Below are 14,992 nucleotides of genomic sequence, written 5' to 3' on the forward strand. Positions count from 1 at the left end.
GCAGACCAGAAACTGACAAGTTTTTCTGAAAATGACATTTTGCTTAGGAAGTGATTTGAATGGTCTGAAGCCAAATCCAAATTGGCATCCCTTGGGGGTCATTTTGCTGCACCATGACAACCCACAGTTGAGCTCAGTTCAACGCTGACTGGCTAATTCTTTTTTTTATCTCGGGAGGCCAAATGCTTGCTGGCATCAATCAATCAAATGCTACGGCGGCAACATGTTACATACTCTTTTGGTCCAGACAATATCTGATACATGGGCTATACATACTGAGACAGAGGGGTGCTGTTTCCCTCGCTAGGATGATTTCTCCAGTGAGATTCAGACACTTACAAATTGCCGAAAAATGTTGTAAACACAGAGAGAGACGAAGGATACAATTGTCTTTTTATTACTCAAATATTTGGGGAAGCCTGGCTTCCCTTGGCATCCATGAATACACACCACTGATAGGAGCTCTAAAATGTAGGTTGGCAACTAAACTGACAAAACAAACGCAACACTGAAGGAATATAAAAGAAAAACAATAGGTTTAAGCAAGTATTCCTGCCAAAATAACTTAGTTTGCACAGGTGTGGTCTACCAGGCTCTGGCCAGCCTCACCTTGAGCATTTCAAAACACTGGCAAACATTACAGAGCAGCGCCTACATACAGTACAGACAGTTGTTAAAAAGAAAAAAAAGGAAATGGTGCAGTCTGGTTTGCTTAGTACAAGGAATTTGAAATAACTTAAACATCGTTCTTTTGATACTTAAGTATATTTAAACTAGAGGTTGACCGATTAATCGGAATGGCCGATTAATTAGGGCTGATTTCAAGTTTTCATAACAATCCGGAAATCTGTATTTTTGGGCACCGATTTAAAAAATATATATATTTTATTTTTTATACCTTTATTTAACTAGGCAAGTCAGTTAAGAACACATTCTTATTTTCAATGACGGCCTAGGAACGGTGGGTTAACTGCCTCGTTCAGGGGCAGAACGACAGATTTTCACCTTGTCAGCTCGGGGGATCCAATCTTACAACCTTACAGTTAACTAGTCCAACGCAATAACGACCTGCCTCTCTCTCGTTGCACTCCACAAGGAGACTGCCTGTTTCGCAAATGCAGTAAGCCAATGTAAGTTGCTAGCTAGCATTAAACTTACCTTATAAAAACAATCAATCATAATCAATTATAATCACTAGTTAACTACACATGTTTGATGATATTACTAGATATTATCTAGCGTGTCCTGTGTTGCATATAATCTGACTGAGCATACAAGTATCTAAGTATCTGACTGAGCAGTGGTAGGCAGAAGCAGGCGCGATAACGTTCATTCAAACAGCACTTTCATGCATTTTGCCAGCAGCTCTTCATTGTGCTGAAATGGCTAGCTAGTTAGCGCGCACTAATTGAGTTTCAAATGTCACTCGCTCTGAGCCTTCTAGTAGTTGTTCCCCTTGCTTTGCATGCGAAAAACGCTGCTTCGATGGTGGCTGTTGTCGTTGTGTTGCTGGTTCGAGCCCAGGGAGGAGCGAGGAGAGGGACTGTTACACTGTACTGTACTGTACTGTACCCTATACTGTTACACTGGCAATACTAAAGTGCCTATAAGAACATCCAATAGTCAAAGGTTAATGAAATACAAATGGTATAGAGGGAAATAGTCCTATAATTCCTCTAATAACTACAACCTAAAACTTCTTACCTGTGAATATTGAAGACTCATGTTAAAAGGAACCACCAGCTTTCATGTGTTCTCATGTTCTGAGCAAGGAACTGAAACGTTAGCTTTCTTACATAGCACATATTGCACTTTTAATTTCTTCTCCAACACTTTGTTTTTGCATTATTTAAATGAAATTGAACGTTTCATTATTTACATGAGGCTAAATTGATTTTATTGATTTATTATATTAAGTTAAAATAAGTGTTCATTCAGTATTGTTGTAATTGTCATTATTACAAATGAATAAATAAAAATTGTCCGATTTAATTGGTTTCGACTTTTTTGGTCCTCCAATAATCGGTATCGGTATCGGCGTTGAAAAATCATAATCGGTCAACCTCTAATTTACACCTCTAATTTAATCCCGAATACTTTTAGACTTTTACTCAAGTGGTATTTTACTGGGTGACTTTCACTGAGTCATTTTCTATTAAGTTATATTTACTTTTACTCAAATATGACAGTTGTGTACTTTTCCTCCACTGAGTACAAATAACCTTGACTATCCCAATGTGATAAAGTGTAGGGAGAAGCAATCTTCTGAATTTGCCTAAGTGGTGTTCAAAGTTAGGAGTTGCCAGGCCTAGCCCCTTTCTTTGGTCATAATTCTCTCCAAAATATTAGGCTACACAGAAATCCAGAGGGACATTCACAGAGCTAAGGATTTTGATGATAGTTACTCAAACCGATAACATTTGACAGTCGGTGAATGAAGTAGAGTTTGATGCTTCAGTATGATATAAGTAACTCAACCCTTCATAGTAGCTCAGTCCTTCATAATAACTCAGCCCTTCATAGTAAGTCAGCCCTTCATAGTAAGTCAGCCCTTCATAGTAAGTCAGCCCTTCATAGTAACTCAGCCCTTCATAGTAGCTCAGCCCTTCATAATAACTCAGCCCTTCATAGTAAGTCAGCCCTTCATAGTAAGTCAGCCCTTCATAGTAAGTCAGCCCTTCATAGTAACTCAGCCCTTCATAGTAGCTCAGCCCTTCATAGTAACTCAGCCCTTCATAGTAAGTCAGCCCTTCATAGTAAGTCAGCCCTTATAGTCAGCCCTTCATAGTAAGTCAGCTTCATAGTAAGTCAGCCCTTCATAGTAAGTCAGCCCTTCATAGTAACTCAGCCCCTTCATAGTAAGTCAGCCCTTCATAGTAAGTCAGCCTTCATAGTAAGTTCATAGTAAAGTCCTTCATAGTAAGTCAGCCCTTCATAGTAAGTCAGCCCTTCATAGTAAGTCAGCACTTCATAGTAAGTCAGCCCTTCATAGTAAGCCCTTCTCAGCCCTTCATAGTAAGTCAGCCCTTCATAGTAAGTCAGCCCTTCATAGTAAGTCAGCCCTTCATAGTAAGTCAGCCATTCCATTCAGCCCTTCATAGTAAGTCAGCCCTTCATAGTAAGTCAGTCAGTCAGTTCTTCATAGTAACTCAGCCCTTCACAGTAAGTCAGCCCTTCATAGTAAGTCAGCCCTTCATAGTAAGTCAGCCCTTCATAGTAACTCAGCCATTCATAGTAAGTCAGTTCTTCATAGTAACTCAGCCCTTCATAGTAAGTCAGCCCTTCATAGTAAGTCAGCACTTCATAGTAAGTCAGCCCTTCATAGTAAGTCAGCCCTTCATAGTAACTCAGCCATTCATAGTTCAGTTCTTCATAGTAACTCAGCCCTTCATAGTAAGTCAGCCCTTCATAGTAAGTTCTTCAGCCTTCATAGTAAGTCAGTTCTTAAGTAACTCAGCCCTTCATAGTAAGTCAGCCCTTCAGTAAGTCAACTTCATAGTAAGTCAGCCCTTCATAGTAAGTCAGCCCTTCATAGTAACTCAGCCATTCATAGTAAGTCAGTTCTTCATAGTAACTCAGCCATTCATAGTAAGTCAGTTCTTCATAGTAACTCAGCCCTTCATAGTAAGTCAGCCCTTCATAGTAAGTCAGCCCTTCATAGTAAGTCAGCCCTTCATAGTAAGTCAGCCCTTCATAGTAAGTCAGCCCTTCATAGTAAGTCAGCCCTTCATAGTAAGTCAGCCCTTCATAGTAACTCAGTCCTTCATAGTAAGTCAGCCATTCATAGTAAGTCAGCCATTCATAGTAAGTCAGTTCTTCATAGTAACTCAGCCCTTCATAGTAAGTCAGCCCTTCATAGTAAGTAACTCAGCCATAGTAAGTCAGTTCTTCATAGTAAGTCAGCCCTTCATAGTCATAGTAAGTCAGCCCTTCATAGTAAGTCAGCACTTCATAGTAAGTCAGCCCTTCATAGTAAGCCCTTCAGTAACTCAGCCATTCATAGTAAGTCAGTTCTTCATAGTAATTCTCAGCTTCCTCAGCATAGTAAGTCAGCCCTTCATAGTAAGTCAGCCCTTCATAGTAACTCAGCCCTTCATAGTAAGTCAGCCCTTCATAGTAAGTCAGTTCTTCAGTAAGTCAGCCCTTCATAGTAAGTCACTTCATAGTAAGTCAGCCCTTCATAGTAAGTCAGCCCTTCATAGTAACTCAGCCATTCATAGTAAGTCAGTTCTTCATAGTAACTCAGCCATTCATAGTAATAGTAAGTCAGCCCTTCATAGTAAGTCAGCCCTTCATAGTAAGTCAGCACTTCATAGTAAGTCAGCCCTTCAGTAACTCAGCCCTTCATAGTAGCCCTTCATAGTAAGTCACTTCAGTCATAGTAACTCAGTCCTTCATAGTAAGTCAGCCCTTCATAGTAACTCAGCCATTCATAGTAAGTTCTTCATAGTAACCATTCATAGTAAGTCAGCCCTTCATAGTAAGTCAGCCCTTCAGTAACTCAGCCATTCATAGTAAGTCAGTTCTTCATAGTAACTCATAGTAAGTCAGCCCTTCATAGTAAGTCAGCTTCCTTCATAGTAAGTCAGTAACTCCCTTCATAGTAAGTCAGCCATTCATAGTAAGTCCATTCATAGTAAGTCCTTCATAGTAAGTCAAGTCAGCCATTCATAGTAACATTCAGTCCTTCATAGTAAGTCAGTCCTTCATAGTAACTCAGTCCTTCATAGTAAGTCAGCCATTCATAGTAAGTCAGCCATTCATAGTAAGTCAGTCCTTCATAGTAAGTCAGCCCTTCATAGTAAGTCAGCCCTTCATAGTAAGTCAGCCCTTCATAGTAACTCAGCCCTTCATAGTAAGTCAGCCCTTCATAGTAAGTCAGCCATTCATAGTAAGTCAGTCCTTCATAGTAAGTCAGCCCTTCATAGTAAGTCAGCACTTCATAGTAAGTCAGCCCTTCATAGTAACTCAGCCCTTCATAGTAAGTCAGCCCTTCATAGTAAGTCAGCACTTCATAGTAACTCAGTCCTTCATAGTAACTCAGCCCTTCATAGTAAGTCAGCCCTTCATAAATCAAATCAAATCAAATCAAATGTATTTATATAGCCCTTCGTACATCAGCTGATATCTCAAAGTGCTGTACAGAAACCCAGCCTAAAACCCCAAACAGCAAACAATGCAGGTGTAAAAGCACGGTGGCTAGGAAAAACTCCCTAGAAAGGCCAAAACCTAGGAAGAAACCTAGAGAGGAACCGGGCTATGTGGGGTGGCCAGTCCTCTTCTGGCTGTGCCGGGTAGAGATTATAACAGAACATGACCAAGATGTTCAAATGTTCATAAATGACCAGCATGGTCGAATAATAATAAGGCAGAACAGTTTAAACTGGAGCAGCAGCACAGTCAGGTGGACTGGGGACAGCAAGGAGCCATCATGTCAGGTAGTCCTGGGGCACGGTCCTAGGGCTCAGGTCCTCCGAGAGAGAGAAAGAAAGAGAGAATTAGAGAGAGCATATGTGGGGTGGCCAGTCCTCTTCTGGCTGTGCCGGGTGGAGATTATAACAGAACGTGGCCAAGATGTTCAAATGTTCATAAATGACCAGCATGGTTGAATAATAGTAAGGCAGAACAGTTGAAACTGGAGCAGCAGCATGGCCAGGTGGACTGGGGACAGCAAGGAGTCATCATGTCAGGTAGTCCTGGGACATGGTCCTAGGGCCCAGGCCAGTTGAAACTGGAGCAGCAGCATGGCCAGGTGGACTGGGGACAGCAAGGAGTCATCATGTCAGGTAGTCCTGGGGCATGGTCCTAGGGCTCAGGTCCTCCGAGAGAGAGAAAGAAAGAGGGGAGAGAATTAGAGAACGCACACTTAGATTCACACAGGACACCGAATAGGACAGGAGAAGTACTCCAGATATAACAAACTGACCCTAGCCCCCCGACACAAACTACTGCAGCATAAATACTGGAGGCTGAGACAGGAGGGGTCAGGAGACACTGTGGCCCCATCCGAGGACACCCCCGGACAGGGCCAAACAGGAAGGATATAACCCCACCCACTTTGCCAAAGCACAGCCCCCACACCACTAGAGGGATATCTTCATAGTAACTCAGTCTGCAGTACAATGAGTGGCACACATGTTTTAGAATGTGAAAACAAATGTCATACCCTCCAACGCACACACACACACACACGCACGCACACACACACACACACACACACACACACACACACACACACACACACACACACACACACACACACACACACACACACACACACACACACACACACACACACACACACACACACACACACACACACACACACACACACACACACAAACATACACACATACACACACACACTCTTTTAACCTAAATCCAATGACATATACAGATGGTCTTGAATGCAGGCTGTTTGTGGAAATGTACTGTATGTGTACAGGCTAAATACGAGTAATATTGGATACAGATGTTGTATGCAGATGAATTTAGTAGTATGCCTATTACTAGAGAGGCAATGTTATGCTCGGTTTTCGGCTATGTGTACTGTATGTGTACTAGCTGTGTACAAGCTGGTGTTTTGACTATAATCATGGGCTCTACATGGCACTATGTCATATACCAATATGTATATAGTGTTTTCTGCATGGGAGTGGAGCTAAGTGGAGTGAAGTGCATTGTATTGTTGTGTGGTATTAGCAGCACAATGGCAGTGGGATCGCTGCTTCGTCAAGGGGATTAGGCAGGTTTATTCCTCTGCCAGGATTATCAACCAGCTGGGGAGATTTGGGAAGGGAGAAAGTGGTGTGTTTGTGTGTGTGTGTGTGTGTGTGTTTGTGTGTTAAAACCAGTTAAATGTAACTAAATGTAATCTACGTAATCCCCAAAAGTCATTATTATATTACTTGTGTGTGTGTGTGTGAACATAGGAAATAAAGGCAATGCATGTGCAACAGTTTAGGTCTGGAAATAAAACTACATGTATGAATTGAGCATTTTAAGTTCAATTTCAGTTCAACATGGTTTGAACGTACGTAGCTGGGTAGTGTAGAAACATAATTTGAACTACTCTTGGCTTTAGTGAAGTCATTCTGTGTAGAAATCTGAATGAAGGTTATCTGTCTTGGCTTTTACTTGTTGGATGGTCTTAGATGTTGTCATAGGTTGCCATGGAGATGTTTCCCCTATCGTTGACCCTGCTTTTCTATTTGTTTGATGGATGTATAGATTTTTATCAGAGTGTATAGAACTACACGGTTGGATCAAAGAAACAACATACATTTTTTCAAGCTTAAATTACTGTAAAGCAGATTTCATTGGATGTGATATTCTTATTTTGAAAAGCCATTTTGTTTTGAAATTACTAATATAAGAGGAAGAGAAACACTAGAAACAGAGTAATAAAATGGTGATAAAATCATTGGACAGATTGTGCATCAAAAACCCATTTTTATTAAAATGACACATTCATAGTTAAAAATATCAAAATGATCCTTGTCAAAATACAGTCACAATCCAGAGAACACTCTGACCCCGGTGGAATGTTTGAAGTGTTTATGTGTTCTTGTGGGATGATAATTAAGAGCTGTTCTTTAAGGTATAGATATATCAGCAAACAGCCCCTGCTTTCTTACTTTTCTCCTCATCGCTACTGTTGTCACTTCACCATACCAGCTCAAAGCTTGTTGCCACCCCAGAATGCTTTTTGAATAGGAAGCGTGCTTCTCATCATCAAGCTATCCTTTTGTGAACAAAGTCATAGCCGCAGCAAGTAGTTTGGGTGTGGGGGTGCTGTGATTTATTTTGCTGATAGGTGGTCCGCTAATACAAACGAGTAAAGGCCGAGTGCACTACTTTAGTGAAATATATATTTTTTCAATTTATATATATATATATTTTATTCTGATTTTTCAGGGGGTTCTGCAGCACCATCAGCCCCCCTACTTCCCACGGCTATGATCAAAGTGCCCAATATTTCCTTATATGCCGACAGAGATGTACTGTATATGTAGCTTACAGTTGAAGAAATTACAAACATTTCCTTTTATTACCATAACAAAGTCCTCATTATTACAGTACTTGCATCCTATTTTGTTCACAAAATGCTGCTGCTCTCACACTTTTATTGGTTGGTTGGTTGGTTGTGGTGCATGGTGTCTGATTTGGAAGGGGAGCTGATATGCTGGTAAGTTTCTTGGTCAATAAATCGCTTGAATCGGGGCCTGAAACCATTGAGGAGAGGTAGGATACTTGTTTCATTTGATGGGAGCTAGGAGCTATGCTGTGTGGCCCAACGTCCAATGTGTAGGTATACCAACATGATGACATGGTACTTTCAGACAAAGAAATTACTCATTCTATAGTTATCACATAGCTTATATTCACTTATATACATGTAAAGCTTTATAATCAAATTGAATGTCATTATTTATCTAATCTTAAAAGTTTGCATTCTCATGACTCACGATTTCTCCTTTAAATTGATAAATCAGATTAAAACATATTACAGATGTAATGCAAATGGTTTTAACTAGTGTAAAAACCAACCAGTGTTCACTTCTGTAAAGTTCATGTATCAATATGTCTACAGTCGACCTTCTGAATTGAATTATACGTCTGTTATCTGTAACAGCCAGCAGTTTCACTGATTTACTAATTGAACACTTATAATACTTATATAACTAAATGTTGATGAGAAATGTTGACTGACCAATGTGTTGTTCTGTTTTAGGAGGCCTTTACATCCTCTCAACCTTTCAATGATTATTGCATGCTTTATTGTAACACATACTTCCTCCAAATGTAATGTTCCCCACTAGAGGTAATGGCATGACATGCTGGGCACCTAGTTTGCCATCATTTTGGCAACAGACATGACAACTTTATCAGTCTCTGATAGTGTTGATAGACCTCACATTCTTTTTACTTTAAATTCCTTATCACCATGTCACGAATTTCACTTTGACTGTGAGGTGATGTCCCCTTTTAGCACTTAATCTCTGCTCACTACTAATTATTTATGAGTGCTGATCTGAGATATGTCCATAGAATCTTAGTCATTATGATCTAAATGCTTAAACTGATCCTAGATCTGCACTCTTGCGCTGAGATACTTTGTTGATATGGGCCCAGATATGGACTCAACCCTCTCTCTGCCCTTTTGTGAAAGTCCAGAAATAGGCATGATTTCCCCGTCACTCTCTCTCTCTCTTTCAGCAGTCCTCATTCACGTGGGGAAAAAAAGTATTATTGCCATATTTCAGTTCAAACTTAAAATAAATATTGAAAATGTTAATAATGAAATATTGATTTTACTATATATATATATATATATATATGGAATCATGTAGTTACCAGAAAAGTGTTAAACAAATCAAAATATATTTTATATTTGAGATTCTTCAAAAAGCCACCCTTTGCCTTAATGACAGCTTTGCATACTCTTGGCATTCTCTCAACCAGCTTCATGAGGTAGTCACCTGGAATGCATTTCAATTAACAGTAGTGCCTTCTTAAAAGTTAATTTGTGGATGTTCTTTCCTTCTTAATGCATTTGAGCCAATTAGTTATGTTGTGACAAGTTATGTTGGTAAAAGACCAAGTCCATAGTATGGCAACAACAGCTAATATAAGCTAAGATAAACAACAGTCCATCATAACTTTAAGACATGAAGGTCAGTCAATATGAAAAAATGTCTTCAAGTGCAGTCGCAAAAACCATCAAGCGCTATGATTAAACTGGATCTCATGAGGACCACCACAGGAATGGAAGACCCAGAGTTACCTCTGCTGCAGAGGATAAGTTCATTAGAGTTAGCAGCCTCAGAAATTGCAGCCCATGTAAATGCTTCACAGAGCTCAAGTAGCAGACACATCTCAACATCAACTGTTCAGAGGAGACTGTGTGAATCAGGCCTTCATGGTCAAATTGCTGCAAAGAAACCACTACTGAATGACACCAATAAGAAGAAAGGACTTGCTTGGGCCAAGAAACATGAGTAATGGATATTATACTGGTGGAAATTTTTGGTTCCAACCACCGTGCCGTTGTGAGACGTGGTGTGGGTGAACTGATGATCTCCGCATGTGTATTTCCCACCGTAAAGCATGGAGGAGGTGTTGTTATGGTGTGGAGGTGCTTTGCTGGTGACAATCTGTGACTTATTTAGAATTCAAGGCACACTTAACCAGCATGGCTACCACAGCATTCTGCAGCGATACGCCATCCCATCTGGTTTGGGCTTCGTGGACTATCATCTGTTTTCCAAAAGGACAATGACCCAGCACACCTCCAGGCTTTGTAAGGGCTATTTTACCAAGAAGGAGAGTGATGGAGTGCTGCATCAAATGACCTAGCCTCCACAATCCCCCGACCCAACCAAATTTAGATGTTTTGGGAAGAGTCGGACCGCAGAGTGAAGGAATAGCAGCCAACAAGTGCTCAGCATATGTGGGAACTCCTTCGAGACTGTTGGAAAAGCATTCCAGGTGAAGCTTGTTGAGAGAATGCCAAGAGTGTGCAAAGCTGTCATCAAGGCAAAGGATGGCTATTTGAAAAATCTCAAATATAAAATATATTTTGATTTGTTTAACACCTTTTTGGTTACTACATGATTCTATGTGTTATTTCATTTTTTTTTGATGTCATCAATATTATTCTACAATGTAGAAAATAGTACAATTAAAGAAAAACCCTTGAAATGAGTAGGTGTTCTAAAAGTTTTGACCAGTAGTGTACATACATGCAAACATAAATATACATCAGCTGAGAGACACTGCTCCCGAGTGGCACAGCAGTCTAAGGCACTGCATCTCAGTGCAAGAGGCGTCACTACAGTCCCTGGTTTGATTCAAGGCTGTATCACATCCGGCTGTGATTGGGACTCCCATAGGGTAGGGCGGTGCACAATTGGCCCAGCGTCATCCGGGTTTGGCCGTGGTAGACTGTCATTGTAAATAATAATTTGTTCTTAACTGACTTGCCTTGTTAAATAAAGTGAGATTTAATTAAACATTATTATTATTTTTTTAATCTCCCCCTTTCACTGTTACTGAACACTGCATGTGCCCTATTCACCACCTCTTTTACTTGGTCTACACCACTTTACACCTTATTTTATACCCTTTTCTAGCTTTCGCCAATACATTTGCTAACTCACTTTGTTTTCTCTCAGTTGAATGTACTCCTAAAACCATTCTTTTGTTGCAGTAGACAGTCTAGTAAATGGGATTGAAAGAGTACATGCCGAGTGGGCACATGGCAGACAAGCTGATAGACAAGCTCAACAAGCTAAGTGACAAGCTAATGACAAGCTAGCAGCCAAGCTAATAAGCTAAGAGACAAGCTAACAACAAACTAGCAGACAAGCTAACAACAAGCTAGAAAACAAGCTAGCAGCCAAGCTCTCAGACAAGCTAACAACAAACTAGCAGACAAGCTAACAACAAGCTAGCAGACAAGCTAACATTAACAGCAAAGCAAACAATGCTATCCAGAGGGGCATAGCAATCCACTCAATATCTTAACAAGCTTATAGTTCTTACAAATAAAGCTGTGTCCTGTATCCCAGGTCCTGTATCCCATATGATCAAAGACTGAAAGTATAATTTAATGTCATGTTAATAATAACACATGGGATTTTTATAGAGCTTTTCTAAAACCCAAAAACAGATAGTTATACAGAAAATAGTTTAACAGACATTTGACGGATTAGAAGTCCTCTGCAGCATTGAAACACAGCCAGTTGTGTTGAACAGCTAAGAGATAGTAGGCCTCTGCAGCACCAAGACCTTTCCTCTGCTGGGGTTGTCAATACAGTACAACGTGGGGCACTTTGCATGTGATGTGTGATGCCTTGCATGGTTACGACATGCAACGGCCCTGTACCAGTCTGCATGCTGCTTAACGAATGTCTTCCTTTTCCTCTCTCTCCTTCCGCCCGTCCGTCCGTCCGCTTGCAGAAGACAACCATGTTGAAGGTAGGTATTCTACTTTCTCTTTTCTTTATCATGGTTTTATCATCTTTGCACCATGATTTAACTCACTAAAACCATGCTGTGGTTTTCATGGCTTAGATTACTCCTCATGTTTGTTATGGGGAAAAGTTGTTAAAATGTGCTACTGAAATGGTAAGTTGGCTCTATATCTTTTCGCATTTGCGGTTCTGGGTAGATGTTTTTGCAGCATGTGCTAGGCAATTGGTTCAGGAGACATGTGTGGTTTGGGATAGTGTAATTATGGACTGGAAAGGTTATCTGTTATTAACACTGATTATCACCATCCTGATGAGAAATTGTGGAAAATTCTCTTAAATTTCTGCTGCATTGCAGTTGCTATTATTCTTGAAATCTCTCATAGATACATATCAATGAATATCAGTGAAAGTTCTGGCAAAAGTTGAGCTATGTATGTTAAGAAGTGGGTAAGTATTTAAGCTACTACTATACTATCAAACTGTGCCTTGGCTCTCCCACTGGTTTGAAAAAATTATTCTGCAGGTTATTGTGCTCCGGGAAGTATGCAATAGTCTGTTCCCATTTACAAGGAGGAAATAGTTTCAGAGTAAACAACTGAATAGAACTTTACAGAACAAACTCTGAATTTAAGGCCAGATAATGTATTTATTTCCAATAGTGTCTTAAATATTTACATGAAGCAGGGGAAAATGACCAGACCCTGCCCAATCAAATGTGTATGTTTTCTGACAACATTATCATGAAAATACTCAGTTTGGATCTTTGAAACTGAATGGAGAGAATTGTCGATCCAATGACTGAGATCTCAAAATCTCAAAACGTTGTTAAATCGTGGAGTCAGGCCATTGTTTTGGGGGTTGGTAGGTATAGTAGGTGGACTGGGTTGAGCATTCTCAAAGGATCCCCCTCTTGGACGAATGGAACCTCGACTAACTTCCAATCATTACTGTTAATTTAACTCTAGTAAGTCTGACTGATGATGCATTGCAACCTCTCTCTTGGTTGAAAACATGCTCATCACTATAACCCAACCTCGTCTGACTATACCCCTTCCTCTCTCTCCGTCCCCCTTCTCCCTTACCCCAACTCCCCAACACCTCCCAAAATACCACAGGCATCTACCAGACACAGATGCCTGTGTGTCAGTTTGACCTAGGTAGCGTCCCAAGTGAACCCTATTCCCTTTAAAGTGCACTGGCTCTGGTCAAAAGTAGTGCACTATAAAGAGAATAGGATGTCATTTGGAAAGCAACCTTAGCCTCACCCGTGATCCCCTGTCTCTTTGCTGACTGTGCTCTTGTTTCCCTTTAAGGTCTGGCGCACTTGATGATGGGCGACCAAGGTATGGGTCCGGTTCCTTTTCCACTCTTGCCTCCATTATCCCCCCTCCGCCCCCTCTCCCTTTGTGGTCGATACAAAGACTTCTTTCGCTGCTTCTTGTTCTCTTGCTGCTGGCTGGGGGTACTCAGGGCTATTAAAACTGCTTTTCAGATCTGGTCTGTCATCCATTTCAGCTGCTTTGCAACAGTGAATGACTTGGTTTGGTTTGTTCATCCTGGCTGTTCTTTTTTTTTCTTTGCTGTTTTTTTGTATTACTTTTCACACGTTTTTGTCTTCATCCCACTTCCCTCGACTCATCGCCTCAAATCAGCACATCTGTTTTCTTTATTTTTTCTCGACCAAATTGCTTTAATTTCTGGCCTACTTTTCTTGCGAGTATGTTTCAAACCCTTCTTCATTCTCATCCTGCTGGCAATTACATCATATCATCAAAATCAAACATAACATGCTGAAGATAATGCAGAATTGTGATGTACAATTAAGTCAGGGTTTTCCAAACTCGGTCCTGGGGCCTTCCCTGAGTGCACGTTTTGGTTTTTGCTCTAGCACTACACAGCTGACTCAAATAATCAAAGCTTGACGATGAGTAGGTTATTTGAATCAGCTTTGTAGTGCTAGGGAAAAAACTAAACGTGCACCCAGGGGAGCCCCAGGACCAAGTTTGGAAAACTCTACTCTAGGTAGCTGAAATGCTACATCAGACACCCCTCTATATTACCCTTGCTGCTTGAATGCTTTAGCTGCCAGTCAGTGAGCCACAGTGAGCAAGCTAGATGATTGACAACTTCTCTCCATTTTCAAGGCAATCTCTGCCAGCATCCCAAATGGCACCCTATTCCCTATTCAGTGCACTACTTTTAACCAGGGCCCCCTGGTCAAAAGTTGTGGACTACATAAGGAATAGGGTGCCATTTAGGACACATCTTCTCCATGCCAGTCTGGATGATGCTCATGTCCCAGCATGCACCATAAGGCAGGAAATACATTATTGCTCACATGTGCTTTACCCCCTCAACCCCTCCTTAACCTCATACCCACACCAGCAGTCCATCAATCTCTCACCTCATCTCAGATATTATATTTACCCCATCGTGCCTCTCTCTGTGGTTTCTCTGGGTGCGTCTGAAATGGCATCCTATTCCCTATATAGTCCTATACTTTTGACCAGGGTCCTATATGAAATAGGGTTCCATTTGAGATGCACCCACTCTGTGTTCTTCCCTGCCTGTCCATATGACCATGACACTTATGGGTGTCTGTCTTTCCTTTCTCTCTCCCTCTTCTTATCCTCTTTTGTCTGGAAACTACTTTCTACCATGGAACATTCCATCAAATATCATAGGTAAAAGTAAAGGTACTCACCTCTCTGTTTTTTTTACTCAAACTCAATGTACTCATATGATGTGTCAAGTCTGCTGTCTGTTGTGGCCTTATATGCTGATTTCATTAAGTATATAAAGTCCATTGGCATTATTTCATTGTTTTATGTTGCTACTATATAAAATGTATGTGTGTCACGGTACCCAAGGTAGGTTGCTGCTCTTACTTTGTGGTCAGCTCACACCTTTCTATGAGGAGTGGATTGTTTCATTTCTGCTTGATGCATGAAAACCATAATGACATTCATAAAGGGGGACATGTGATGTCCACTCTACACTGCTGGTACCTGATG

The 14,992-nt window shown here is 40.7% G+C and overlaps 1 protein-coding gene across 23 annotated transcripts in view; it reads left to right on the forward strand.

Annotated features, from left to right (window-relative positions):
* Window positions 1–14,992, forward strand: part of LOC118402801 (neurexin-1a) — a 633,754-nt gene that overhangs the window by 42,144 nt on the left and 576,618 nt on the right. For 14 of the 23 annotated variants that reach the window (XM_052477934.1, XM_052477935.1, XM_052477945.1 and 11 more), the window contains exons 3-4: window positions 11,965–11,982; window positions 13,292–13,321. The exons of 5 other annotated variants lie outside the window; for them this stretch is intronic. In XM_052477934.1, coding sequence (XP_052333894.1) covers window positions 11,965–11,982; window positions 13,292–13,321 — 48 coding nt within the window. The remainder of the gene's footprint in view (window positions 1–11,964; window positions 11,983–13,291; window positions 13,322–14,992) is intronic. 4 more of the 23 variants (XM_052477937.1, XM_052477943.1, XM_052477958.1 and 1 more) reach the window with 1 other exon arrangement.

Source organism: Oncorhynchus keta, chromosome 24, assembly GCF_023373465.1.
Source record: "Oncorhynchus keta strain PuntledgeMale-10-30-2019 chromosome 24, Oket_V2, whole genome shotgun sequence".
In the NCBI taxonomy this organism is placed as follows: domain Eukaryota; kingdom Metazoa; phylum Chordata; class Actinopteri; order Salmoniformes; family Salmonidae; genus Oncorhynchus; species Oncorhynchus keta.